Source organism: Squalius cephalus (assembly GCF_949319135.1).
Source record: "Squalius cephalus genome assembly, chromosome: 4".
NCBI classification, from domain to species: domain Eukaryota; kingdom Metazoa; phylum Chordata; class Actinopteri; order Cypriniformes; family Leuciscidae; genus Squalius; species Squalius cephalus.
Window position 1 is genome coordinate 49,914,395 of NC_137125.1, and position 26,599 is coordinate 49,940,993.

Sequence of the window (26,599 nt, forward strand, 5' to 3'; positions counted from 1 at the left end):
ATTTATTTTAGGGGGTTAGTAACTTCATGAGCTCAAAAAAGTGATTTCGCTACCACCGCTGCACTGCTATCGTGATTTTTCTAATACTAGGGGTGTATAAAAAACAAAAAACAAAATGATAGCATTTGCCCCCCCGTTGATACAAATGGACCCCCCTGGCTCATGGACTATATGTTTCAATAAGTAATAAATAATGTTTCAATAAATAAGCTAAACCCACCGGCCCTTCTCAACATTTCGATTTAAAGGGGGGGTGAAACACTCATTTTCAGTCAATCTCATGTTAATCTTGAGTACCTATAGAGTAGTATTGCATCCTTCAAATCTCCAAAAAGTCTTTAGTTTTATTATATTTATAAAAAATAAAGATAGGCTGTACCGAGTCTTTCTGGATAAAAACGAGCGGCTGGAGGCGTGCCGTGCCGTGCCGTCAAATTACGCCCCAGCTGACGTCACACAGGCCCATACTCGAATAAAAAACTTTCCGAAACTTGTGACAAACCGGAAGGAGCATTTTTGGCACAGAAATACTCCTTCAAACGTACAATTTAATTTTTGAAACATTGTCCATGTTTAGCATGGGAATCCAACTCTTTAACAGTGTAAAAAACTCAGTATGCATGAAATAGCATTTCACCCCCCCTTTAATAATCCGACCCTTGAATGATGCTAATTGAATAGCCCTGACCTAGGGGCATAACATTGCTCACTTTTCATGCAATTCATTTCATATAATATAGCTCATAAGTCAAGTCTCAACTCTTGTTTAAGACATTGTTCATATGTAAAAAATATGCTTAATCCAATATAGAATGGTAATGCTTGAAAATACTGTTTTCTCCGATTTGAGGTACAGTGGAGAACTTTGGTTATACCAGCTATAATCCTCTAGATAGAAAGGTCATCTTGGACTTAAATTGAAGCTTATAAACTTGGGAAGTTTTTCATATACATTTGAGACAGTGATATATATAATAAAATGCTTGAAAATGATCACTTTTGATGACAATTTGTCAGGCGGACAGCCATTTTTTAATCTTTTGGGGTATGTTGAGGGTGATATTTGACAGAAAAAAGGCAGCAATGCCCAGAATCTTTTTCTGCTAGTTTCCCCTATGTGTCAGGATACACCATGCAAAATTTTAGGGTTATATGGCCATTTATGTAGCTGCAGTACCTTTATATTCACAATTACATCATTCCGCCACAAGCTTTTCCCCAAAAAGGGTGTTTTTTGGCCCCTGAGACCAAACGGGGCCGAGTTGGGGGTGGTCATTATCAACTTGTGATGGCCCAAGGTATAAGATAATAGGAAATAATAGTGAAAAAAAGGTAGCAAAAAACATCCTGAGGAGTGGACCTGGCTCCCGGCCTAAAAGGTTATTTGTAAAATAACTTGGAAAAAGTAACCTTCCAATAGCGTTGCTTGCGGATTTCTGGAATGCTACATTCTGATTGGTCAATCGAAACATTAAGAAATATTTTGAGCATAAAACGTTTTATTGATAAACAGAAGTTGTGAAGAGCAACGCAAAAAGTCCACGAAGACGAGACAAATTGAAATAAATGTTAATTTGTAACTAAAAGTAACTTGGAATTTATATGAATGATAATACATAGTTCGTTATTAGTCTTGTTGCTGGGCAGATTGTTTTATACATTGTTATTTTTCTTAGCGGATACTAATATACAAATACGAATAATAATAATTTTAACTCCATTAATTCATTGATTTATCTACTAAGTATCTTACAGTTAATTCAAAGTAAAATTGAAAGGATAATAAATTAATTTTATACTGTGTGTCCCTCATTTATTGACCGCTTTTCAAACTTAAAATTGGCATAAAATGATCGGACTCTAGACTAGAGTATAATCATAGGAGTATAATACAACAAACTAAATCAGACGCGCTGGCCCTTTAAACGTGTTACCCATAATGCACCGCTGCCTGCACAGTGCACACATGTAAGTTGTCAGAAAGAAAACTAGCAAAGATGCAAAACGGTAAAGTGAACGGAGAGGAGGATGAAGAGTATCAGGTCTTCCTCTCTCTGCACACTCCCGCTTTAAAGGCGGCAAGAATCCCTCCGCTTTACTGGAAGAGTTTGCATTTAAAACTAGCCAATGAGGTAACGTTAAATTACACATACACAACTATCACTGCTGTGAATGTACGTGTGCCAGTTTGACAGCGTCTGGAAGTAGTTTTTATTTTTATGAAACTGAAAATATTCATAAATATTTGTATTTAAATAATAGTCTTACTGTCCCACGATTAAAACCAAGTACCAAGACTCCAATGTTGTTTGAACTTGTATGGAGAGGTAAATGAATAGATTGTCTTTCTCGTTTAGGTATTTGATGCTGGTGAAGTATTTGGGATTATGCATGTGGAAGAGGAGGAAGATGAGGACAATCCTCAAGCTGAGATGGGTTATAAAGTGATTGTGACCAGAGAGAGTGGCCTGCAGGCTGCCGATCCCACCAGGTGAGGGCAGCAGGGAGTCATTTGGCGGACAGTCGGGGAAGTTTAATAGGTTTGAAGCATGGTTTGAAGATGAAGAATACAGTACAGGTCAAAAGTTTGGAAACATTACTATTTTTAATGTTTTTGAAAGAAGTTTCTTCTGCTCATCAAGCCTGCATTTATTTGCTCAAAAATACAGACATTTTTTTTAATATTGTGATATATTATTACAATTTAAAATAATTGGTTTTCAATTTATTATACTTTAAATTATCATTTATTTCTGTGATGCAAAGCTGAATTTTCAGGATCATTACTCCAGTCTATCACATGATCCTTTAGAAATCATTCTGATGATTATCAAAGTTGGAAACAGTTCTGCTGCTTAATATTTTTTCATAACCTGTGATACTTTTTTAGGATGCTTTGATGAATAAAAAGTAAATTAATAAAAATAAAAAAAGAAGCAAATGTTTTAAAAATAGAAATCTTTTGTAACAACAATATACACTACTGGTCAGTAATTTGGGTAATTTTTTTTTTTTTTTTTTTTAATAAATCAATACTTTTATTCAGCAAGGATGTGTTAAATTGATAAAAAGTGATAGTAAAGAAGATTTATATTATTAGAAAATATTTGTTTTATTTTGAATAAATGCAGTTCTTTTTAACCTTTTATTCATCAAATATATTAGGCAGCAGAACTGTTTCCAACACTCATAATAAATCAGAATATTAGAATGATTTCTAAAGGATCATGTGATAGACTGGATGTCACATGTGACACTGAAGAGTAATGATGCTGAAAATTCAGCTTTGGATCACAGGAATAAATTATTTTTTAAAGTATATTCAAATAGAAAACTATTATTTTAAGTTGTAATAATATTTCACAATATTACTGTTTTTTTTTTTTTTCTGTATTTTTGATCAAATAAACACAGCCTTGATAAGCATTAGAGACTTCTTTCAAAAATATAAAAAAAAATGTAATGTTTCCAAACTTTTGACCTGTACTGTATGTATTGGGCTCTCAGTTCTGTTATGTAACCAGCCCTACCATCACACTATCATTACTCTCTCTATATATAAAATACCCAAAAGAACGTGACAGGTGTCAAAACGCACACAGGAAAGAGAAAGTTCACCAGAAGGTGTCACAGAGATGGAAACAGGGTCTTTATCTAATCAAGAACAGTTTCTTGTCACAAAGGCGAGTAGCATTTTTGTTTTGGTTTTTCTGGGGAGTGCATATGGAGAGGACACAGATATGCTGGAGGCTGTTTGGTTTTGATTTGGTAGTCTAGAGTTGATAAACATTGTTGTATTTCTATCCGGCTGTAACCTCTAGATTCTTTCTAAAACATTCCCATAATCTGCTGCAATCAAATATTGCCCTTACCTTTAGATTAAAGATGTAAGATGTGTTGTGGAAATAATTCTATTCGAAAAGTGAGGAGGAAGGAGACAAGTGGAACCTTTGAAAAGTCAAAGTATCAAAATGTTTATTTCTTGCAAGAAATTGGCATTCACATACAGAGAGCATCTGATATAAGAGGGCAAGGGGTTAGTTCCCTTTGCCGAGGTTATATACCCTCAACACATCCTGGGTTGGCTGCATCCAGGGCCGGAGTGGGGCCACTTTTTCAGCCCGGGAGTTTCAGGCCCAAGACCGGCCCACTTTTTCCATGGTGGAATTCCAAATTAGCACTTTTTCTAAATTGGATAAATGAAGCAACAGTTCAGCTCGTACTATTGTGTAGTTTGTATCAATACCATGGGTTAACAAATAATGTAGCCTAAAGGTTAAATAATAATTCACTTAGACTTTAAGCAATTGCGACTTTATTTCACACAATTCTGACTTTATATTTCACAATTCTGACTTTATAACACGCAATTGCGACTTTATATCACACAATTCTGACTCTATATCTTGCAATTCTGACTTTATAAGAAGCAATTGCGACTTTATTTCACACAATTTTGACTTTATATCTCGCAATTCTGACTTTATAACACACAATTGCGACTTTATATCACGCAATTCTGACTCTATATCTCGCAATTGCGACTTTATAACACGCAATTCTGACTTAATATCTCGCAATTCTGACTTTATAACACGCAATTGCGACTTTATTTCACGCAACTCTGACTTTATATCTCGCAATTCTGAGAAATAAAGTCAGAATTGCGAGATGTAAACTCGCAATTGTGAGATAAAAAGTCGCAATTATCTTTTAAAATGTTTTATTCTGTGGCGGAAACAAAGCTCCTGGCCTCTTCCTCCCATCCATCCTCCCTGACGCGTACCGTTACGGTAGGGCCGGCCCAGCTATCGGTAGGCGCCGGCGGTGCCGCGGTAGCCTACCTGAGAAAACGTTTTGGAAAGACGGGCTATGGACCCAACCAACTCTATAGGAGGGGAGGGGAGAACTCCCTTACATGGTACAACCCATGCAGAGGCTGCGCGCTGCGGTGTCCGAATGCGGAACGTGTGTAGCGTGACATGTAAACGTGACATTATGTAAACGTGACATTGAAATGTGCAAAAAAAAAAAAAAAAAATTCCTCGACCGGCCCAAAAGTGAAGCGGCCCACCGGGAATTCTCCCGATTCTCCCGATTACCCACTCCGGGCCTGCCTGCATCTGTCTCAAAAGATCGCCTTGGTTACCTTAAAAGGAAACGTCTTCGTTCAAGATCTCTTGTCTAACATAAATTCTATCCAGACAGAACAATACCATGTCTGCAGAAGTTTCCTGTTCTTAGCTGCTGCTCGAATTCACACATTTTGCCTATCTTTAGTTCGATCAAAGCTGCGCACATATTTTCACACTTGAAGTACACAAAAGGTCACTTGGAGGACACATTGTCTCTTTGTTACTTAGTCTCCTATAACCCAGAACATTTTGTTCCTGCAAGCTTGTCTTAACTTATGCATTTCTAAAACTTGGTTACATATCTTTAATAATGTGCTTTAGCTTATATGATTATATTTCTTTAAATGCTTATGAGTAAAAATAAATGTTCAATGTTAATACAAGTTGTACACACCCAGAAGTAAAAAAACACATCTAAAAGTAAAAGAACACATCTAAATGTAAAATTTCCATTACAGATGTCGATTCAGGGTCCTCGGCGGTGCCTCTAACCAGTTCAATCTTGGATTCGAATGCACTGGGCGTTTGCCAATATTAACATTTCATTACAAAAATCATGGAAAAATTTAAAAGTTTTACAAATCGCCACAACATGATTTCGTTTCATTTGAAAAAGATTCAGAATAATACAAAGACAAAAAAATTCCAAAGTCAAAAATAAAATAAACATGTATAAGTTCACCTGAATTGCGGCCCCTCCTCAAAGATTTTAATACTAACCCTGCTATAGGCCGCCTTCTAACTATGGGCTGTCATTATAGTACAGCCAATTCCCTTACAAGGTAAGACTTATCTTAGTCCTTTATTAACATATGCATAAGCACATATTCCAAAATATCTATTTCCTTTTCGCACCCATTGTATGCAGCACATACACAAAAGCTTTATTTGGTACGTTCTTCTATCGCTGACCTTTTGACCTTTCTCTAGTTTCGCGCATTTTCTATGTCTGAGGCAAGCGATGTTCACAGTTCCCCTTTCACAGCTCCACCTTTTCTGGGGATTTATCATAATCATTTGTTCTCCATTTCCAGCATTTATTACAATATGCACACACAAAAAATAAAAGATTTATTTGGGTTAGTAGCAGGTGTCTAATGTCAGAAGTAGAGTTTTTTTGAGGAAACTTTTACCACAATGATTTCATTTTGGGGTGAACGATTACTTCAACAAAATGTGCAATAGATGGAGGCAAAATGGTTGTACAAATTCACAAATGACTGTAATAAGCATGCTTTTAATCATGTTCTCTGCCTTTACACAAAAATGATACCAGATGGAATGCTGATCTATGCCATGATGTTGAATGATTAATGATGGAGCAGAAAAATAAAAATAAATATTTATTGCTTATGTTTTATCATTTAATAATGTAGATCTTAAATATCATATAAACCAAATTTAATCAATCATATTTTAAGAAACCATTATTATCTTTTTGATGTGTTTACCATTATTATCATTTGAAATGCATGTTGAATGCTTTTCTTTTATTAATCTTTATGCCTCAAATGTAGCTGATTGACCTAGGGTGAACTTTTGTACTTGATGTTTAAATGAGGTCAAAAGTCTGTAAGTTTCCATAGACAGACCACAAATGCTCGAATGTCTCAGAATAAAGCGGTAAACGAATGTTATCTTGGCTAAACATCTTGCAGAAGAGACTTGTTGTGCAGTAGTTTTTTATTGTGTATTGTATTAAGATTAATAACTTTCTGACACATTTGACACATGTGTACAAGATCATGTCATCATGGTAATTTGTCCAAAAAAATATTATATTACCATAGTACATATCCATGAAAACAAAAACAAGGTTTTTGAGAGTTCTTTGTGTGCAGACATGAAGGCTGTTGATTTTGTTGTTGTTGTTACATTTACATTTATATGCATTTAAAGTTATGAATTTAGCAAAGCGACTTGCATGTATCAAAGCTATATAATATTATTTATTTCATTTATTAACATTTTTCTGATCAAGCTCTCCCTTGGAATTAAACCCATAGCCTTGCCATTGCTAGCGCTAGTGCTATGGTTTACTCTATGATGAGCAGGAATGCTTGGATTTTGTGGTTGATTTTGAAAATGTTTTCTCTCTTTTGTTTTGTAGTGTGTTTCTTGTAGATCACGCCTGGACGTACAGGGTGGAAAGCGCCCGGCAGCAGCTGCTGGAGATTCCCGGACTGCTGATCCGTATGGCCAGTCTGATGGGTCTGCCTTTCCACGGAGAGGCTCCTGATCCGGACATCGTGGATCTGGTCCTGGACAACATGTGGAAATACAACCAAACCTATCAGCTTGCCCAAGGGGTAAGCGAAGGATAAATATTAAAGGGGCTATATGTAAGAAAACTCATGTAATAATAGCCTTTTTTTGCCAATGTGTGAACAGCTTGTAACATAACCTAAATATCAAGACCTTACCCGACTTCTTAGGTTGTCCATGAAAGCCTGTAGACTGATTTTTATGTGAAGGACTCATAATGGAAAATCATGTGATGTTTACATGCGCTCTCGAGAGCCTCTCTTCTGTTCTAAGACACATGAATCCTTATGTTCAAGATAATGCCGAAAGAGCCATTCTGTACTGTAATGTCAATGTGTCATGCAAAGAAAAGGGATTCATTCAAACTATAGAGCTGGTAAGTCCGCCCCTTCCGCTAACCCCACTGGACCTCTAGGTTGAAAAATCGTCAATGCAAGTGAATGGGAGAAAATAATTATTTTCTGGTCCCGTTTGAATTTTGCCATGAATGTGAACATATGTTGTCTGTGAATTTTTAATATAATTTTTCGTGTGAAGAATGCTACAATTTAGCGGGTAGAAGTTTGATACGTTTAGACTTTGTGTGTGAGCACTTTGTGGACTACAACTCTTCGCTGCTTTCGACGTGTTTGAAACGTCACCACCACTCGCACACGGACACTAGCTCACAGATCCCGCTAAACATGGCTGTGTCTTTGGTGCACTTCACCGCCTTCTTTCAGGGAGAGGACAAAATCGTTGAGGTTGGCGAAAACCACGGGTAAGTCAACTTTATGGGGTGACGTCACATAGGCGACATGTAGTCTTTCTCGTTATGTCTTTTCCACAACTGCTAGCCGAAGAATCATACCATATACTGTCAAACTCGTAACATGAAAAATTATATAAAAAATTCACAGACAACATATGTTCACATTCATGGCACAATTCAAACGGGACCAGAAAATAATTATTTTCTCCCATTCACTTGCATTGACGATTTTTCAACTTAGAGGTCCAGTGGGGGTTTTACGGATGGGCGGGACTTACCAGCTCTATACAGTAGTCTCACATAACCAGATATATAGACATGATGCTGGTGAACAAGGGTTTCTGAATTCTACATATACCCCTTTAATCTGTCTCTAAGTGTGAGATATGATGGTGATTTGATGATGATGATGTTGCAGTCTGCAGAAGAAAAGGTGCCTGTGTGGTACATCATGGATGAATTTGGATCTCGGGTTCAGCACTCTTCCCAGCCGACTTGCTGTTTGGCTCCTCTGTTCTACTCTCCGCAACAGATCGCTTACTCAGTGCTGTGGCCACTGCAAGACCTGGAGAATGGAGGTATGCAAACACTAAAACAAGTGCAAAATCAGAGCAAAGACACAAAATAAGAATAGTTTTGCATCTCAACTTTCTGTTGTACTTTAATATAAATGTAATGTCAGATGCCAGATACCAAACACAGACACCCTGAGTGCACTGCACTCCCTACAGTATATAAATGTCTTTTCCAAAATTTATTCGTGAGTGTTAGATCATTTGTCATATAATTTAGGTCATGAGCTAGAAGGTAAGGAATGTTCAAGGATGTCTGATGTCTCCAGTGTAGATAAGGAGCAGGGAGGGAGATAAGTGATATACACAATACACACTGAGAGCAGGTTTTTATTCTCACGGTGAGTAATGGTTTTGCGGTATTCCCTCTGCAACATAAAATATATTACGAACATACAGTGTGAACGCAGCTGGTGCTTTTTTTCAATGAAGCTGTCAAGCTAATTGCAGAATTAAGTTCTGAATCAAACACACGGCATCGGAATCATTTGAATTGGCCAGACAACACACTTGCACAGTAAATCGGCTCAGATGATTCGCTCTCTCACTGAACCACAGGTCATAATGCTACTGTGTAATGTGTACTCGACTGCAGCAATGTTAAAGCAGTTTAAATGGGTCATGATATGTCTATTTTTCATTATTTTAAAATGTTTATTGAGGTTCATTTATAATTTTAATAACGTTTTTTACACACAAAAAAAACAAATGTGTGGAAAAATGATTCGTTTCCAACCCATTAGTTTTTTAAGGGGCGGCTCCTTTGAGACTTGTCAGTAAACGACCACTGTTCTGATTGGCTAACGTCATTGCATAGGAAACAATAGAGCTGGTAAGTCCCGCCCCTTCCGCTAACACCACTGGACCTCTAGATTGAAAAATCGTCAATGCAAGTGAATGGGAGAAAATAATTATTTTCTGGTCCCGTTTGAATTTTGCCATGAATGTGAACATATGTTGTCTGTGAATTTTTAATATAATTTTTCGTGTAAAGAATGCTACAATTTAGCGGGTGGAAGTTTGATACGGTTAGACTTTGTGTGAGAGCACTTTGTGGACTACAACTCTTCGCTGCTTTCGACGCGAATCTGAAGAAAGAACAGCCCATTTGGTTTGAATGGTGACATTTGGGTACAAAACACACAGGCATCTCGATCTGTCTCCATAGATTATCGCAGCATTAGCACCGTGATTTGACAAGTGGAGGGAAATGTGTTATGGGGTGACGTCACATAGGCAACATGTAGTCTTTCTCGTTATGTCTTTTCCACAACTGCTAGCCGAAGAATCATACAATATACTGTCAAACTCGTAACATGAAAAATTCTATAAAAAATTCACAGACAACATATGTTCACATTCATGGCACAATTCAAACGGGACCAGAAAATAATTATTTTCTCACATTCACTTGCATTGACGATTTTTCAATCTAGAGGTCCAGTGGGGTTTTACGGATGGGCGGGACTTACCAGCTCTATATCGACGCCCCATTGCTGTTGCATGCGAGTGTGAGTGTTGTGAAAACATCCATGTAAAACCATCATTCACAGACAAAGCATTATGGTTTACTTATGGTTTGCGGCGCAGCTGCTGTCAGATCTAATACAGCTGGCTGCTTACAACAAAACTTTATTTGCTGAATCTCCATTACACCTTGCCTCTTTTACAAAACAATCTGCAGTCAAATGCTCCGTAAAGAGCTCCGTAAATTGAGTGTCATGATTTTTTTGTGTAAAACGGTGATCGCGATTCTTCCATGATTCTGCAGAAAAAAAACATTGGAGAAATATTTGTTTAGTTTCCACCAAAGCTTGCTCTTTTTTTCTGTAGATCATTTAACCGTTACGCTGCCCCAGAAGTCTGTCTGAAATAAGTTTTGTGAGGTGCCTTTGTGCACAAACGCTGGCTGTGAAGTCATTGACTGACAGGGCAGCGAAGCAACAAGTCAGACGCCTACGTTTTCGGAAACAGCCTTTATCTAGTGTGAATGGCCTGTCCTTGTCTACACTGATAACAAGCTTTCAGATACTTGTTTTCTTAAGGGAGAGCAGACTCAATCTCCAGGTGTCTGCATGGTTTTGTAGCTTTGTGCCTTGTGCTCTGTGTGGTGGGATAATTCAGCTCGCTCCAGCATTTCCTGATGGATTCTCCCTGTAGGATTTTAGCAGAAATAATTAGGCTGTGTTCAGGGGTTAAATTGGGATTTATTATGTGGGGGGGCTCTCCCTAAGGGGGTCCGGGGGTATGTTCACCTGTTCCATAGGTGAAGTTACACAACAATATGGTGATTGATTACATAACAATATTTGGACGTAATATTCAGTTCCAGTGAAAATCTGTTCCAGTTAATGGAGTATACACAGGTGATGTGTAATATTCAGTACCAGTAAACTCTACCCGCTGGAACAGTTTCTTACAGTAACTGAATATTACACAACATCACCTGTTCAGTTTTGCAAACTGTACTCACAGATTTGTGGCCTATACCTTAGTTTAGAAATCTGTTTTTCTGTACATTGATTTGTTGTGTATTGTTAAGATGAAGACAACTGTCTTAACTGAATTTTTCTATGATTTGGCGATGGGGTGTGGTGTGTAATGTATAGATGACATGAAACCGCGTGGTTGAACTTAAAACCCCCCCAGGTCTCCCGTATTTTGGTACCCAAATGTTGACAGGTATGCCATAACGCTGGAATTGACATCACTTGATTAAACATATTTTCCTTACCTTGTCATTCAAGGCCAGGGCACTTTTTGTACAACCAACGTTGTGTGCTGAACTTGACAAAATTGATCTGCAGCGGCGGGCAGCAGATTTTTATTTTTATTTTCCCAAGGCAGCAGAAGGTTCTGGAACTTTTGCGCGCTTCCACATCCCACGCAACTACGGATCTCCCAGGAACATTCATTATATATTGCTGCGTACATTTATCCTGGTCGGAGTTCTGAGTAGTAGCCTACCTAGATGCGCATGGTATGCGCGAGCGGTGCGCGATCATGGTCGACTGACAACGAGATTACGCAGCTGAACAAGAATACGGCCGTGTTCCGATTGTTCTCATCTCAGCTCCGCCGAGACAAAATAGACATGCCATTTCAAAAATCTTTCATTTATAATCAGAAATATGTTTTCAAAGGCATCACTTTCATCAAATTTTATGTGACATAATTTCCAGTAGGCAACTGACTGCAAACAGGCACATCAGGGCACAAACGAGCAGGCTTATGTGCCGGGGCTGAGCCCCGGAGAGCCCCGGCCCAATTTAACCACAGCCTGTGTTTAAGCAGTACATGGCTCTTTCCTTTTATTACAATGACAAATCTACATTAGAGTGAACAAGATTTGTTTTTAAGAGTCATTTACTGGAATAAGCCAATATCTGTTGTACTGATATTGATATCTGATTTGATAAGTATGTTTTTAGTATTTAAAGGCAGAACCACTGTTTTGTCATGTGCATTTGGATATCTCAGGCATTTCTGATGTTAAATGCTGTTTACCTCTAATTTTAACATCTGTCAATGGTTTATATATTCACTTATGTGTCACACTCATTTTTCATTGGTTTCTTCTAATCTTGTGATTCTTTGAGAATAAAAAATATCAATTATGTTCCAGGAACAGGGTTATTATTGTTACAACTATTAAAAACATTTCTGTTAATTTTAATAATGCTGAAATAGTTTAGTTCAAATTAAGTTTATGATGCAAGGAGGAGATCCAGTCAGGTGATAAAATCTATTTTATCTTCTTAGCAGCAGACGATCAAATATTAATAAATAATATTTCATCCATAATCAGGATTTAAAGTTTAATAAAGAAACATAACATGAACAGATAAAAATTACTTCTAATATTTCTAAATAAAATTTAAGTCACACTCTCAGTATAATAATATTCTTGCTTAAAGAAAAGTTGTTGAGAGATCTCTCTTTAAAAAGACAAATTGCAAAAAAGCAAAGTCTGAGTCCAAGGATAGACTGACCTGAAATTGATCTCCCTCTTATACAGTTGCTTATTTTCATAGTATCCTCTTTTCATAGTATGTCACAGCAAAACAACCCTATAAAACATAAGGATATCTAGCTTTTATGGTTTCACACCCTGGGATGTGGGCACATACACACATCGTCCCGTACCACCATATGTGTCAGGAAGTCGCCATTCTCAATACAATGCAAAAGAAAGAAACTGCTATACAACATCTTCAACATATCCACATTAGTACAAATTAGTACCACAGTACTGTGCAAAAGTCTTAGGCATGTTAATACCCCCCCCCCCCCCTCCCCCCCCCCAAAAAAAATGGTTTTAAGTCAGTTATTTATATCTTTTGCTAGTGTGTCAGTAGGAAATATCAGTTTACATTTCCAAACATTCTTTTTGCCATTAATTGTAATAATCCAGTGAGATTTGTATATGCACAAGGAGTCTGACAACAGCCAGGATGATCTGATCTCACCATCATCGAGTCCGTCTGTGATTACATGAATTACATGAAGAAACAGAGACAAACTAAATCCAGAAGAACTGCGGGAACGTCTCTGAGATGCTTGAAGAAACCTTCCTGCAAAGCTACCTGAAAAACTATGCGCAAGTGTACCTGGACAAAAGCCGTTTTAAACGCAAAGGGCCGTTACACCATATATTGATTTGAATTAGTTAATAGAAGTTAAATCATAAATAAATTCAATTTGTGATTTTATTTTTGAAAGCATTCTCACTTTACAGCATTTTATCACAAGTGCCAGTACTTTTCACAGTACTGTAGCTTTGCAGGAAGGTTTCTTCAAGCATCTCGGAGACGTTCCCGCAGTTCTTCTGAATTTAGTCTGTCTCAGTTTGTTCTGTTTCTTCATGTAATCACAGACGGACTCGATGATGGTGAGATCAGATCATACCGGCTGTTGTCAGACTCCTTGTGCATACAGAAATCTCACTGGATTATTACATTTAATGGCAAAAAGAATGTTTGGAAATGTAAACTGATATTTCCTACTGACACACTACAGCAAAAGATATAAATAACTGACTTAAAACCATTTTGGGGGGGGGGGGGGTATTAACATGCCTAAGACTTTTGCACAGTACTGTACATTTTATTACATTTTCTGTCTCAATTTCCAGACGGGGTCTCCCCAAAACTCTGGCTTTGTCATTATTGTTCTGTATCTCCTCTCCTCCAGTTTAGCCTGCACCTCCAGTCTCTAGTCAGGACCCCTTTCTCTTTCCCTCCCCTCTCGCCTGACTAGATCTTTTCCAGATGTTTCATGTGAGATCATGAGACCACGGTCTCATTTTTCTTCTCGTTCTGTGGCTTCAGCTATGTTATAGAAAATCTGCAACTAAGACTTTGTGACTAAACTTAACTTGCAAAACAAAATTTTCAATGGAAAAAAGACCAATTGACCAATTAGACATCGTCTTTATTTTGGGGTGTAACTATTTTCTCTTTCCATCACATTAATCAACGTTATCTTCTCAGTCACATGGTTCCATATATTTTTGCTCTTGCAGTGTATATATATTTTAGTCATGATTTCTATTATGAGAATATGATACATTTTACCCTGCACTGATTAATATCAGCATTTGGGATTTAACAAATTCAATTAACAATCCATTTGAATTAACAGGACGTTAGAGAAATTCATATTTCACTTTGCGATATTAATGCCAAGTCGTGTTTTTCTCACAAAACTTCTGTAAAAATTCCAGAGCAAATTACCTACCATTTTCCCGCAAACGCAATGGTCCTCTGAGAAATCGAATCCCGTCTGCGATTGCGAATGCCTGTGATTGCCAGAATATTGTATTACAGTATATTAACGCTTCGCCGCATGTCTTTTTTGACCTACCTGAGCTACCGTTCGCTCACCAATCTTTCGCATGCTATCATTTAATTTCAATATAGATGGTATCCGACGAAAAAATGTAATTAATAAATAGAGCCAAATCACGGAAACTGCCCATTTTAATCTCATTGTCAGGTCACTTATGTGGGTTTATTATTAATAGCCCACAAAATCTCCCACATTTTCATAATAAATTAAAATGAATTAAAACTTTACAGTTTCAGTAAAGAGTGCCTGAGGAAAAGCGTGTTGCCTGATTCAGTATCTGTGGTCAGATGAGATGTTGTCAGGCTATAGTGTCGTTGTTTGTGAGCATAATTGCTTGCACAATACAGCTCTCAGCCTCTCTCTCTCTCTCTCTCTCTCTCTCTCTCTCTCTCTCTCTGCTTGTTCACATCTGTATGTTCACATCTGTTTTTCGTTATCTGCATATATGCTTCCAAAATGTACTTTTGCAGTCGGTAAATGCAAGATGGGTCAGTGGGATTATTTGTGGACCAACAAGGCAAAGATGGAGAAATATCTCTTTTGTTCTAGAAAGCTCTTATAGATGGACTTGTTATTCTCCGTATTGTGTTTGCTGGAAAGGATTTGCATGCAGGTATTATGTTCATTATATTCATCAGGAGCAATTTCTGTATGTTTCATCAACAGTTCATGTTAGGATTACGTGTTTTCCATGGTAGCTGTTGTCTCTGTGGTATATGTGACATTTTTCATATTCAAATTTATTCAGTTTGCATGCGCTTTTGCATGCCTTTTGGCTTGGAGAAGAATATTTCCTGATTGGAAATCAAGCAAACCATCTTTTGTTTCACTCTGGCCTAGTTGATGTGATGCTGTTTTTGAAATCGGTCTCTATAAGATCAACCAAACGTTTTTATTCAGTATGGACTCCATTGATCTCATGTTTTGAAAAGGGCATAACTCTTCCCCCAAACTAAAATTGATAGTAAAATGAAAAGGCCTGTGCACATTGTAACGGATAACGCAATCAGACACAATGGGCTAACAATGATGTAAATTTCCTCTGTTTGTATTATCAGAACTTCGAGATTTTGTTTTTCCATTTTGGAATTTGTTTTTATTTGTTATGTTTTATCATTGTTGATTTTTCTTTCTTTCTTTTTTTCTGGGGTGTGGGCTGTGTATGTGAAATTTTTCAGTTTTATTATTTTTATTGATGTCTTTTATTCACTTCTTTTATTAATTTTTTCTTTTTTTTGTTACATGATTTTTCCTGTACATGTTATTAATACCTTTTTTTCCCATCAGAATTGATTACGTGATGTACCTTAGTATCAAAATATGTTTTCATCCTGTTTCCATCTCTGCAGATAATGCAAGATCTGCGATATTCTCTTAATGGTGTTAAAACTAAAATTGCTCAAGTTTTTCCGTGTGCCTTAGTACATTTTGTACTAAGGACCATAGTACATTTTGTCTTAAGTGCATCAAGGTTCAAAAGGTAACAGGAAGGAACTAGGGCTTCTGCTTCTGCTTCTGCTTCTCTTTTTTCCTCTTCTTGTATTCTGCAAATATCTTACTACTTTTTCTCTATACTCTGATCTTCACAAACTTCATCTGTTAGATACAATACTATGGATATTAATGCTTAGATTTATTTTTCTGTCTTTTCTTGAAACTTATTTGCTACGTTTTAATCAGATATTTTAATATTTCTTAAAGGGTTTGTTCACCCAAAAATGAAAATTCAGTTATTCATTACTCACCCTATTGTCGTTCCAAACCACTTTGACGCTTCAAAAAGTTCATAACGAGATAATAAAAACTAATCCACATGAATTGAGTGGTTTAGTCCACATTTTCTGAAGAGACTCGATCGCTTTATATGATAAACAGAAATAAACATTGATCAGCAAACATTAACAAGCTCAACAGAACCTGCTTGACGCCTGAGAACAAACCTTTTTGTTTCTTGCTGAAGCTCAAACGTGCTGCGTAACACGAGAACGTACCTCATTGGTTCTTGCTGAAGCTTAAACATGCTGCGTAACACGAGAATGAACCTCATTGGTTCTTGCTGAAGCTCAAACGTACTGCGTAACACAAAAATGAACCTCATTGGTTCTTGCTGAAGCTTAAACGTGTTGCGTAACATGAGAATGAACCTCATTGGTTCACGCTGAAGCTCAAACGTACTGCGTAACACAAAAATGAACCTCATTGGTTCTTGCTGAAGCTCAAACGTGTTGTATAACACAAGAATGAACCTCATTGGTGCTTGCAGAAGCTCAAACGTGTTGCGTAACACAAGAATGAACCTCATTGGTGCTTGCAGAAGCTTAAACGTAATGCGTAACACGAGAATGAACCTCATTGGTGCTTGCAGAAGCTTAAACGTACTGCGTAACACAAAAATGAACCTCATTGGTTCTTGCTGAAGCTCAAACGTGCTGCGTAACACGAGAATGAACCTCATTGGTTCTTGCTGAAGCTCAAACGTACTGCGTAACACAAAAATGAACCTCATTGGTTCTTGCTGAAGCTCAAACGTGCTGCGTAACACGAGAATGAACCTCATTGGTTCTTGCTGAAGCTCAAACGTACTGCGTAACACAAAAATGAACCTCATTGGTTCTTGCTGAAGCTTAAACGTGTTGCGTAACATGAGAATGAACCTCATTGGTTCTCGCTGAAGCTCAAACGTACTGCGTAACACGAGAATGAACCTCATTGGTTCTTGCAGAAGCTCAAACGTGCTGCGTAACACAAAAATGAACCTCATTGGTTCTTGCTGAAGCTCAAACGTGCTGCGTAACACGAGAATGAACCTCATTGGTTCTTGCAGAAGCTCAAACGTGCTGCGTAACACAAAAATGAACCTCATTGGTTCTTGCTGAAGCTCAAACGTGTTGCGTAACACAAGAATGAACCTCATTGGTGCTTGCAGAAGCTCAAACGTGCTGCGTAACACGAGATTGAACCTCATTGATTCTTGGAGAAGCTCAAACGTGCTGCGTAACACGAGAATGAACCTCATTGGTTCTTGAAGTTCAAACGTGCTGCGTAACACAAGAATGAACCTCATTGGTTCTCGCAGAAGCTCAAACGTGCTGCGTAACACGAGAATGAACCTCATTGGTTCTTGCAGAAGCTCAAACGTGCTGCGTAACACGAGAATGAACCTCATTGGTTCTTGAAGTTCAAACGTGCTGCGTAACACAAGAATGAACCTCATTGGTGCTTGCAGAAGCTCAAATGTGCTGCGTAACACGAGAATGAACCTCATTGCTTCTTGCAGAAGCTCAAACGTGCTGCGTAACACGAGAATGAACCTCATTGGTTCTTGAAGTTCAAACGTGCTGCGTAACACAAGAATGAACCTCATTGGTGCTTGCAGAAGCTCAAATGTGCTGCGTAACACGAGAATGAACCTCATTGGTTCTTGCAGAAGCTCAAACGTACTGTGTAACACGAGAATGAACCTCATTGGTTCTTGCAGAAGCTCAAACGTGCTGCGTAACACAAGAATGAACCTCATTGGTTCTTGCAGAAGCTCAAACGTGCTGCGTAACACAAGAATGAACCTCATTGGTTCTTGCAGAAGCTCAAACATGCTGCGTAACACGAGAATGAACCTCATTGGTTCTTGCAGAAGCTCAAACGTGCTGCGTAACACAAGAATGAACCTCATTGGTGCTTGCAGAAGCTCAAACGTGCTGCGTAACACAAGAATGAACCTCATTGGTTCTTGCAGAAGCTCAAACGTGCTGCGTAACACGAGAATGAACCTCATTGGTTCTTGCAGAAGTTCAAACGTGCTGCGTGACACGAGAATGAACCTCATTGGTTCTTGCAGAAGCTCAAACGTGCTGCGTGACACGAGAATGAACCTCATTGGTGCTTGCAGAAGCTCAAACGTGCTGCGTGACACGAGAATGAACCTCATTGGTGCTTGCAGAAGCTCAAAAGTGCTGCGTGACACGAGAATGAACCTCATTGGTTCTTGCTGAAGTTCAAACGTGCTGCGTAACACGAGAATGAACCTCATTGGTTCTTGAAGTTCAAACGTGCTGCGTAACACAAGAATGAACCTCATTGGTGCTTGCAGAAGCTCAAACGTGCTGCGTAACACGAGAATGAACCTCATTGGTGCTTGCAGAAGCTCAAACGTGCTGCGTAACACGAGAATGAACCTCATTGGTGCTTGCAGAAGCTCAAACGTGCTGCGTAACACAAGAATGAACCTCATTGGTTCTTGCAGAAGCTCAAACGTGCTGCGTAACACGAGAATGAACCTCAGTGGTGCTTGCAGAAGCTCAAACGTGCTGCGTGACACAAGAATGAACCTCATTGGTTCTTGCTGAAGTTAAAACGTGCTGCGTAACACGAGAATGAACCTCATTGGTTCTTGAAGTTCAAACGTGCTGCGTAACACAAGAATGAACCTCATTGGTGCTTGCAGAAACTCAAACGTGCTGCGTAACACGAGAATGAACCTCATTCGTTTTTGCAGAAGTTCAAACGTGCTGCGTAACACGAGAATGAACCTCATTGGTGCTTGCAGAAGCTCAAACGTGCTGTTGCTGAAGCTCAAACGTACTGCGTAACACAAAAATGAACCTCATTGGTTCTTGCTGAAGCTCAAACGTGTTGCGTAACACAAGAATGAACCTCATTGGTGCATGCAGAAGCTCAAACGTGTTGCGTAACACAAGAATGAACCTCATTGGTGCTTGCAGAAGCTTAAACGTACTGCGTAACACAAAAATGAACCTCATTGGTTCTTGCTGAAGCTCAAACGTGCTGCGTAACACGAGAATGAACCTCATTGGTTCTTGCTGAAGCTCAAACGTACTGCGTAACACAAAAATGAACCTCATTGGTTCTTGCTGAAGCTTAAACGTGTTGCGTAACATGAGAATGAACCTCATTGGTTCTCGCTGAAGCTCAAACGTACTGCGTAACACAAAAATGAACCTCATTTGTTCTTGCTGAAGCTCAAACGTGTTGCGTAACACAAGAATGAACCTCATTGGTGCTTGCAGAAGCTCAAACGTGCTGCGTAACACGAGATTGAACCTCATTGATTCTTGGAGAAGCTCAAACGTGCTGCGTGACACAAGAATGAACCTCATTGGTTCTTGCAGAAGCTCAAACGTGCTGCGTAACACGAGAATGCACCTCATTGGTTCTTGCAGAAGCTCAAACGTGCTGCGTAACACGAGAATGAACCTCATTGGTTCTTGCAGAAGCTCAAACGTGCTGCGTAACACGAGAATGAACCTCATTGGTTCTTGAAGTTCAAACGTGCTGCGTAACACAAGAATGAACCTCATTGGTGCTTGCAGAAGCTCAAATGTGCTGCGTAACACGAGAATGAACCTCATTGCTTCTTGCAGAAGCTCAAACGTACTGTGTAACACGAGAATGAACCTCATTGGTTCTTGCAGAAGCTCAAACGTGCTGCGTAACACAAGAATGAACCTCATTGGTTCTTGCAGAAGCTCAAACGTGCTGCGTAACACAAGAATGAACCTCATTGGTTCTTGCAGAAGCTCAAACATGCTGCGTAACACGAGAATGAACCTCATTGGTTCTTGCAGAAGCTCAAACGTGCTGCGTAACACAAGAATGAACCTCATTGGTGCTTGCAGAAGCTCAAACGTGCTGCGTAACACAAGAATGAACCTCATTGGTTCTTGCAGAAGCTCAAACGTGCTGCGTAACACGAGAATGAACCTCATTGGTTCTGCGTAACACGAGAATGAACCTCATTGGTTCTTGCAGAAGTTCAAACGTGCTGCGTAACACGAGAATGAACCTCATTGGTTCTTGCAGAAGCTCAAACGTGCTGCGTGACACGAGAATGAACCTCATTGGTGCTTGCAGAAGCTCAAACGTGCTGCGTGACACGAGAATGAACCTCATTGGTTCTTGCTGAAGTTCAAACGTGCTGCGTAACACGAGAATGAACCTCATTGGTTCTTGAAGTTCAAACGTGCTGCGTAACACAAGAATGAACCTCATTGGTGCTTGCAGAAGCTCAAACGTGCTGCGTAACACGAGAATGAACCTCATTGGTGCTTGCAGAAGCTCAAACGTGCTGCGTAACACGAGAATGAACCTCATTGGTGCTTGCAGAAGCTCAAACGTGCTGCGTAACACAAGAATGAACCTCATTGGTTCTTGCAGAAGCTCAAACGTGCTGCGTAACACGAGAATGAACCTCAGTGGTGCTTGCAGAAGCTCAAACGTGCTGCGCGACACAAGAATGAACCTCATTGGTTCTTGCTGAAGTTCAAACGTGCTGCGTAACACGAGAATGAACCTCATTGGTTCTTGAAGTTCAAACGTGCTGCGTAACACAAGAATGAACCTCATTGGTGCTTGCAGAAGCTCAAACGTGCTGCGTAACACGAGAATGAACCTCATTGGTTCTTGAAGTTCAAACGTGCTGCGTAACACAAGAATGAACCTCATTGGTTTTTGCAGAAGCTCAAACGTGCTGCGTAACACGAGAATGAACCTCATTGGTGCTTGCAGAAGCTCAAACGTGCTGTTGCTGAAGTTCAAACGTGCTGCGTAACACAAGAATGAACCTCATTGGCTCTTGCAGAAGCTCAAACGTGCTGTGTAACACGAGAATGAACCTCATTGGTTCTTGCAGAAGCTCAAACGTGCTGCGTAACACAAGAATGAACCTCATTGGTTCTTGCAGAAGCTCAAACGTGCTGCGTAACACAAGAATGAACCTCATTGGTTCTTGCAGAAGCTCAAACGTGCTGCGTAACACAAGAATGAACCTCATTGGTGCTTGCAGAAGCTCAAACGTGCTGCGTAACACGAGAATGAACCTCATTGGTTCTTGCTGAAGCTCAAACGTGCTGCGTAACACAAGAATGAACCTCATTGGTTCTTGCTGAAGTTCAAACGTGCTGCGTAACACAAGAATGAACCTCATTGGTGCTTGCAGAAGCTCAAACGTGCTGCGTAACACGAGAATGAACCTCATTGGTTTTTGCAGAAGCTCAAACGTGCTGCGTAACACGAGAATGAACCTCATTGGTGCTTGCAGAAGCTCAAACGTGCTGTTGCTGAAGTTCAAACGTGCTGCGTAACACAAGAATGAACCTCATTGGCTCTTGCAGAAGCTCAAACATGCTGTGTAACACGAGAATGAACCTCATTGGTTCTTGCAGAAGCTCAAACGTGCTGCGTAACACAAGAATGAACCTCATTGGTTCTTGCAGAAGCTCAAACGTGCTGCGTAACACAAGAATGAACCTCATTGGTTCTTGCAGAAGCTCAAACGTGCTGCGTAACAAGACTGAACCTCATTGGTTCTTGCAGAAGCTCAAACGTGCTGCGTAACACAAGAATGAACCTCATTGGTTCTTGCTGAAGTTCAAACGTGCTGCGTAACACGAGAATGAACCTCATTGGTTCTTGAAGTTCAAACGTGCTGCGAAACACAAGAATGAACCTCATTGGTGCTTACAGAAGCTCAAACGTGCTGCGTAACACGAGAATGAACCTCATTGGTTCTTGAAGTTCAAACGTGCTGCGAAACACAAGAATGAACCTCATTGGTTCTTGCAGAAGCTCAAACGTGCTGCGTAACACAAGAATGAACCTCATTGGCGCTTGCAGAAGCTCAAACGTGCTGCGTGACACAAGAATGAACCTCATTGGTTCTTGCTGAAGTTCAAACGTGCTGCGTAACACAAGAATGAACCTCATTGGTGCTTGCAGAAGCTCAAACGTGCTGCGTAACACAAGAATGAACCTCATTGGCGCTTGCAGAAGCTCAAACGTGCTGCGTGACACAAGAATGAACCTCATTGGTTCTTGCTGAAGTTCAAACGTGCTGCGTAACACGAGAATGAACCTCATTGGTTCTTGAAGTTCAAACGTGCTGCGAAACACAAGAATGAACCTCATTGGTGCTTGCAGAAGCTCAAACGTGCTGCGTAACACAAGAATGAACCTCATTGGCGCTTGCAGAAGCTCAAACGTGCTGCGTGACACAAGAATGAACCTCATTGGTTCTTGCTGAAGTTCAAACGTGCTGCGTAACACGAGAATGAACCTCATTGGTTCTTGAAGTTCAAACGTGCTGCGTAACACAAGAATGAACCTCATTGGCGCTTGCAGAAGCTCAAACGTGCTGCGTAACACAAGAATGAACCTCATTGGTGCTTGCAGAAGCTCAAACGTGCTGCGTAACATGAGAATGAACCTCATTGGTTCTTGCAGAAGCTCAAACGTGCTGCGTAACACGAGAATGAACCTCATTGGTGCTTGCAGAAGCTCAAACGTGCTGCGTAACACGAGAATGAACCTCATTGGTTCTCGCTGAAGCTCAAACGTGCTGCGAAACACGAGAATGAACCTCATTGGTTCTCGCTGAAGCTCAAACGTGCTGCGAAACACGAGAATGAACCTCATTGGTTCTCGCTGAAGCTCAAACGTACTGCGTAACACAAGAATGAACCTCATTGGTTCTCGCTGAAGCTCAAACGTGCTGCGTAACACGAGAATGAACCTCATTGGTTCTTGCAGAAGCTCAAACGTGCTGCGTAACACAAGAATGAACCTCATTGGTTCTTGCAGAAGCTCAAACGTGCTGCGTAACACAAGAATGAACCTCATTGGTTCTCGCTGAAGCTCAAACGTGCTGCATAACACGAGAATGAACCTCATTGGTTCTTGCAGAAGCTCAAACGTGCTGCGTAACACAAGAATGAACCTCATTGGTTCTCGCTGAAGCTCAAACGTGCTGCGTAACACGAGAATGAACCTCATTGGTTCTCGATGAAGCTCAAACGTGCTGCGTAACACAAGAATGAACCTCATTGGTTCTCGCTGAAGCTCAAACGTGCTGCGTAACACGAGAATGAACCTCATTGGTTCTCGCTGAAGCTCAAACGTGCTGCGTAACACGAGAATGAACCTCATTGGTTCTCGCTGAAGCTCAAACGTGCTGCGTAACACATGAGAATGAACCTCAATGGTTCTTGCACGTCAAGCTTGAGCCTCCGTTTACCACAACTGATGTGTGAGGAATGTTTATATGTGAATAAAAGCATAAATTACTGTCAACGGAGGAGCAGAAAACTCTCAAATTTCATCAAAAAATACCTTCATTTGCATTCCAAAGATGAACGAAAGTCTTACGGGTTTGGAACGACATGAGGATGAGTAATTAATGACAGAATTTTCATTTTTTGGTGAACTAACCCTTAAGCTTAATTTTTGACACTCTTGTGTAAGACTGCCCTTGTTTAACTTCTTTCCGTTTTGTTATGTGCACATCATGGACACACCTAGACAAAACAAGAACTAGACCTTGGCTTGGTACACTCGCACAAACCCAAGGCATGCACATACATTAGACCGCTCTTACTTAATACTATATTTCTTAATATGCCATGTATGGTAAGGTCTGATCTTTGAGTACTATGATTGGATGTCCAGCACATCCTGGATGTTATTGCCTAATCTTGTGTGTATAAATATGACCCATTTTCCTTAATAAATGGGAGAATGTTGTGGTATGACACTGGTTTTGCGTGTACTTGATAATTCTCCCGAGATATCTCACGCTGCTGCTGCCGACACACATCACGGAAGTTGATGCACCTGTTTCCAACTGATGAATGATGATTGATAGCATTGAGGCTTCAGATAGTCTACCTGAAAATTAATCTACCAATTTATTATTCCTTATTCAAAATTGATCTCTAACATAATCATTGCGCGTGTGCCTGGATCTCACTGCATCACTCTGCAACCTCAAAATAAGTTATTTTGTATATTTTTTAATTAATGTGGTTGCTCATACCAACTTATTAGCTTTACTGTATTAAAAAAAACTAGTTTGGGACTGCTATCACAACACACTTGTGATATACTGTAGTATGTATACTACAATTTATGTATATTAAGTAAAGTGGCACGGTACTTGTGTGTCAACCATCTAAGGGGGGTACAGTTGTAAGATCCAGGACCAGATATGATGAAAGAAGACCAGGAGTCGTGAAGTTCAATCAAATAGGTACAAATTTACTGAAGAATAGTTTGCAGTTAAATTGGTAGAGCCAGCTTCAAAGTCTCACAAGGAGGTCGCAAGCCACCTCTACCTTACACAAAATCTCACACCAATTATACCTTTTCCAAGGACATGCATCACATAATCATTTACTTCTGATTGGCTAAGAGAACATAAAGTCTAAACAATAACACATTTTTGATAGATAAGTGGGTATTTCACCGTTAATCAGAACAGTTGTCGCCCAATTCCGAGATTTAAGTCCGTGGTGACCTTTCAGGGTCTGAGAATGGTGTCTTCGAGTCCATATGTTGTATATCACAGAGTTCAGAACCTGCAAAGAACATCAAACGCACACACACAACACTGACGAACAACAGTTCTCTTTAAAGGCTGAAGAAGGCCTGAGCTCATTATCAGAAGAGCAGTACACCATAACAGACTGATAACACATTTCACTCCTTAGGAAAGCAGGAACGATAAAATACACATGAGGATGCTCACTTAATGAACATAAGGTGAAATTATGTATAAATTGACCTTTGAACTTATACAAGTCACCCAAGACAGATATATAGATGCAGATATATGGATATAGTGACCCTCGAACTTATCCAGGTCACCCAAGACAGATATAAGCAACACATGGGTACAGAGTCCTTCTCGCCGCTCTCTGAATCCCAAGAGAATTATCATCAAAAGATGTTTACAAGAAGTTAAATCTTGGATGTCTGAAAATTTTCTGCATCTGAATGAAAGTAAAACTGAAAGAATCTGGTTCGGGGCCCCTGACACTAAAAATTATTTTGATCTGGGTGAGTTAGCTCCTTTTTGTAAATCTGTAGTGAAAAACCTTGGCGTCCAATTTGATAGCTCTTTGAAGTTTGACAAACAGATTAATTCTGTGGTGAAATCTTGTTTTTTCCATTTAAGATCAATAGCAAAGGTTAAACCGTTTTTGTCCTCCAGTGATTTTGAAAGGATTATTCATGCTTTTATTTCTGTACGACTAGATTATTGTAACTCGCTATATGTAGGTGTCAGCCAAGCACTTCTGAATCGTCTTCAATTGGTTATAAATGCGTCTGCTAGACTTTTAACAGGGACTTGTAAAAAGCAGCATGTAACACCGATTTTAGCCTCACTTAAATGGTTGCCAGTGGAGTTCAGAATTGATTATAAATTATTGATATTTGTGTACAAAGCCTTGCATAATTTGGCCCCATCATACCTTGCGCATCTTCTTCATATACACAAACCTTCTAGGTCTCTCAGATCAGCAAATCAGATGATCCTAGACATTCCAAGGACTAGATTAAAATTGAGTGGTTATCGGGCATTTGCTGTGGCAGCTCCAAAGCGCTGGAATAACCTGCCTCTACATCTCAGACTGGCTCCTTCCTTAGGTTATTTTAAACGAAATCTGAAACTGCATTTGCTAGAATTAGCGTTTGGTTCAGTAGGTTAACTAGTAAGAGGCTCTTTTCAGATGTTTGTTAGTCATTGTTCTGTCTGAAAAAGAAACATTTTATTATGTAATTTTATTGTGTGACTGACTGTACAGCACATTGGTCAACATCACGTTGTTTTAATTGTGCTTTATAAATAAAGTAAATGAAATGAAAATGAAATGAAAAGGCCCCTTGCATGTGAACACAACCCAAGGGCACACATTGGAATGCACCAAAAAGAAAATGGGTAAACACTTACAGAAACCATATGGATACATGGATATACTTGATTGTTGAATTTTTAATAAGAATTAAGTAATCATTCAAAAGGATATATATTTAAATTGAGGAGACAAGGGATTCTGACCCCAACCCTTCAACCATTTTTGTTAAATAAATGTTTCATATATATATATATATATATATATATATATATATATATATATATATATATATATATATATACTATCGTTCAAAAGTTTGGGGGCTGTAAGATTTTTAATGTTTTTAAAAGAAGTATCTTCTGCTCACCAAGGCTGCATTTA

The 26,599-nt window shown here is 39.3% G+C and overlaps 1 protein-coding gene across 1 annotated transcript in view; it reads left to right on the top strand.

Moving 5' to 3' along the window:
- The first annotated feature begins 1,929 nt into the window (after positions 1-1,929).
- The window catches only part of ttll12 (tubulin tyrosine ligase-like family, member 12), a 44,165-nt gene continuing 19,495 nt past the window's right edge, over positions 1,930-26,599 (top strand). The window contains exons 1-4 of the mRNA XM_079868314.1: positions 1,930-2,132; positions 2,358-2,491; positions 7,246-7,444; positions 8,570-8,729. Of these exons, the coding sequence (XP_079724440.1) occupies positions 1,998-2,132; positions 2,358-2,491; positions 7,246-7,444; positions 8,570-8,729 (628 nt within the window). The 5' untranslated portion in view covers positions 1,930-1,997. The remainder of the gene's footprint in view (positions 2,133-2,357; positions 2,492-7,245; positions 7,445-8,569; positions 8,730-26,599) is intronic.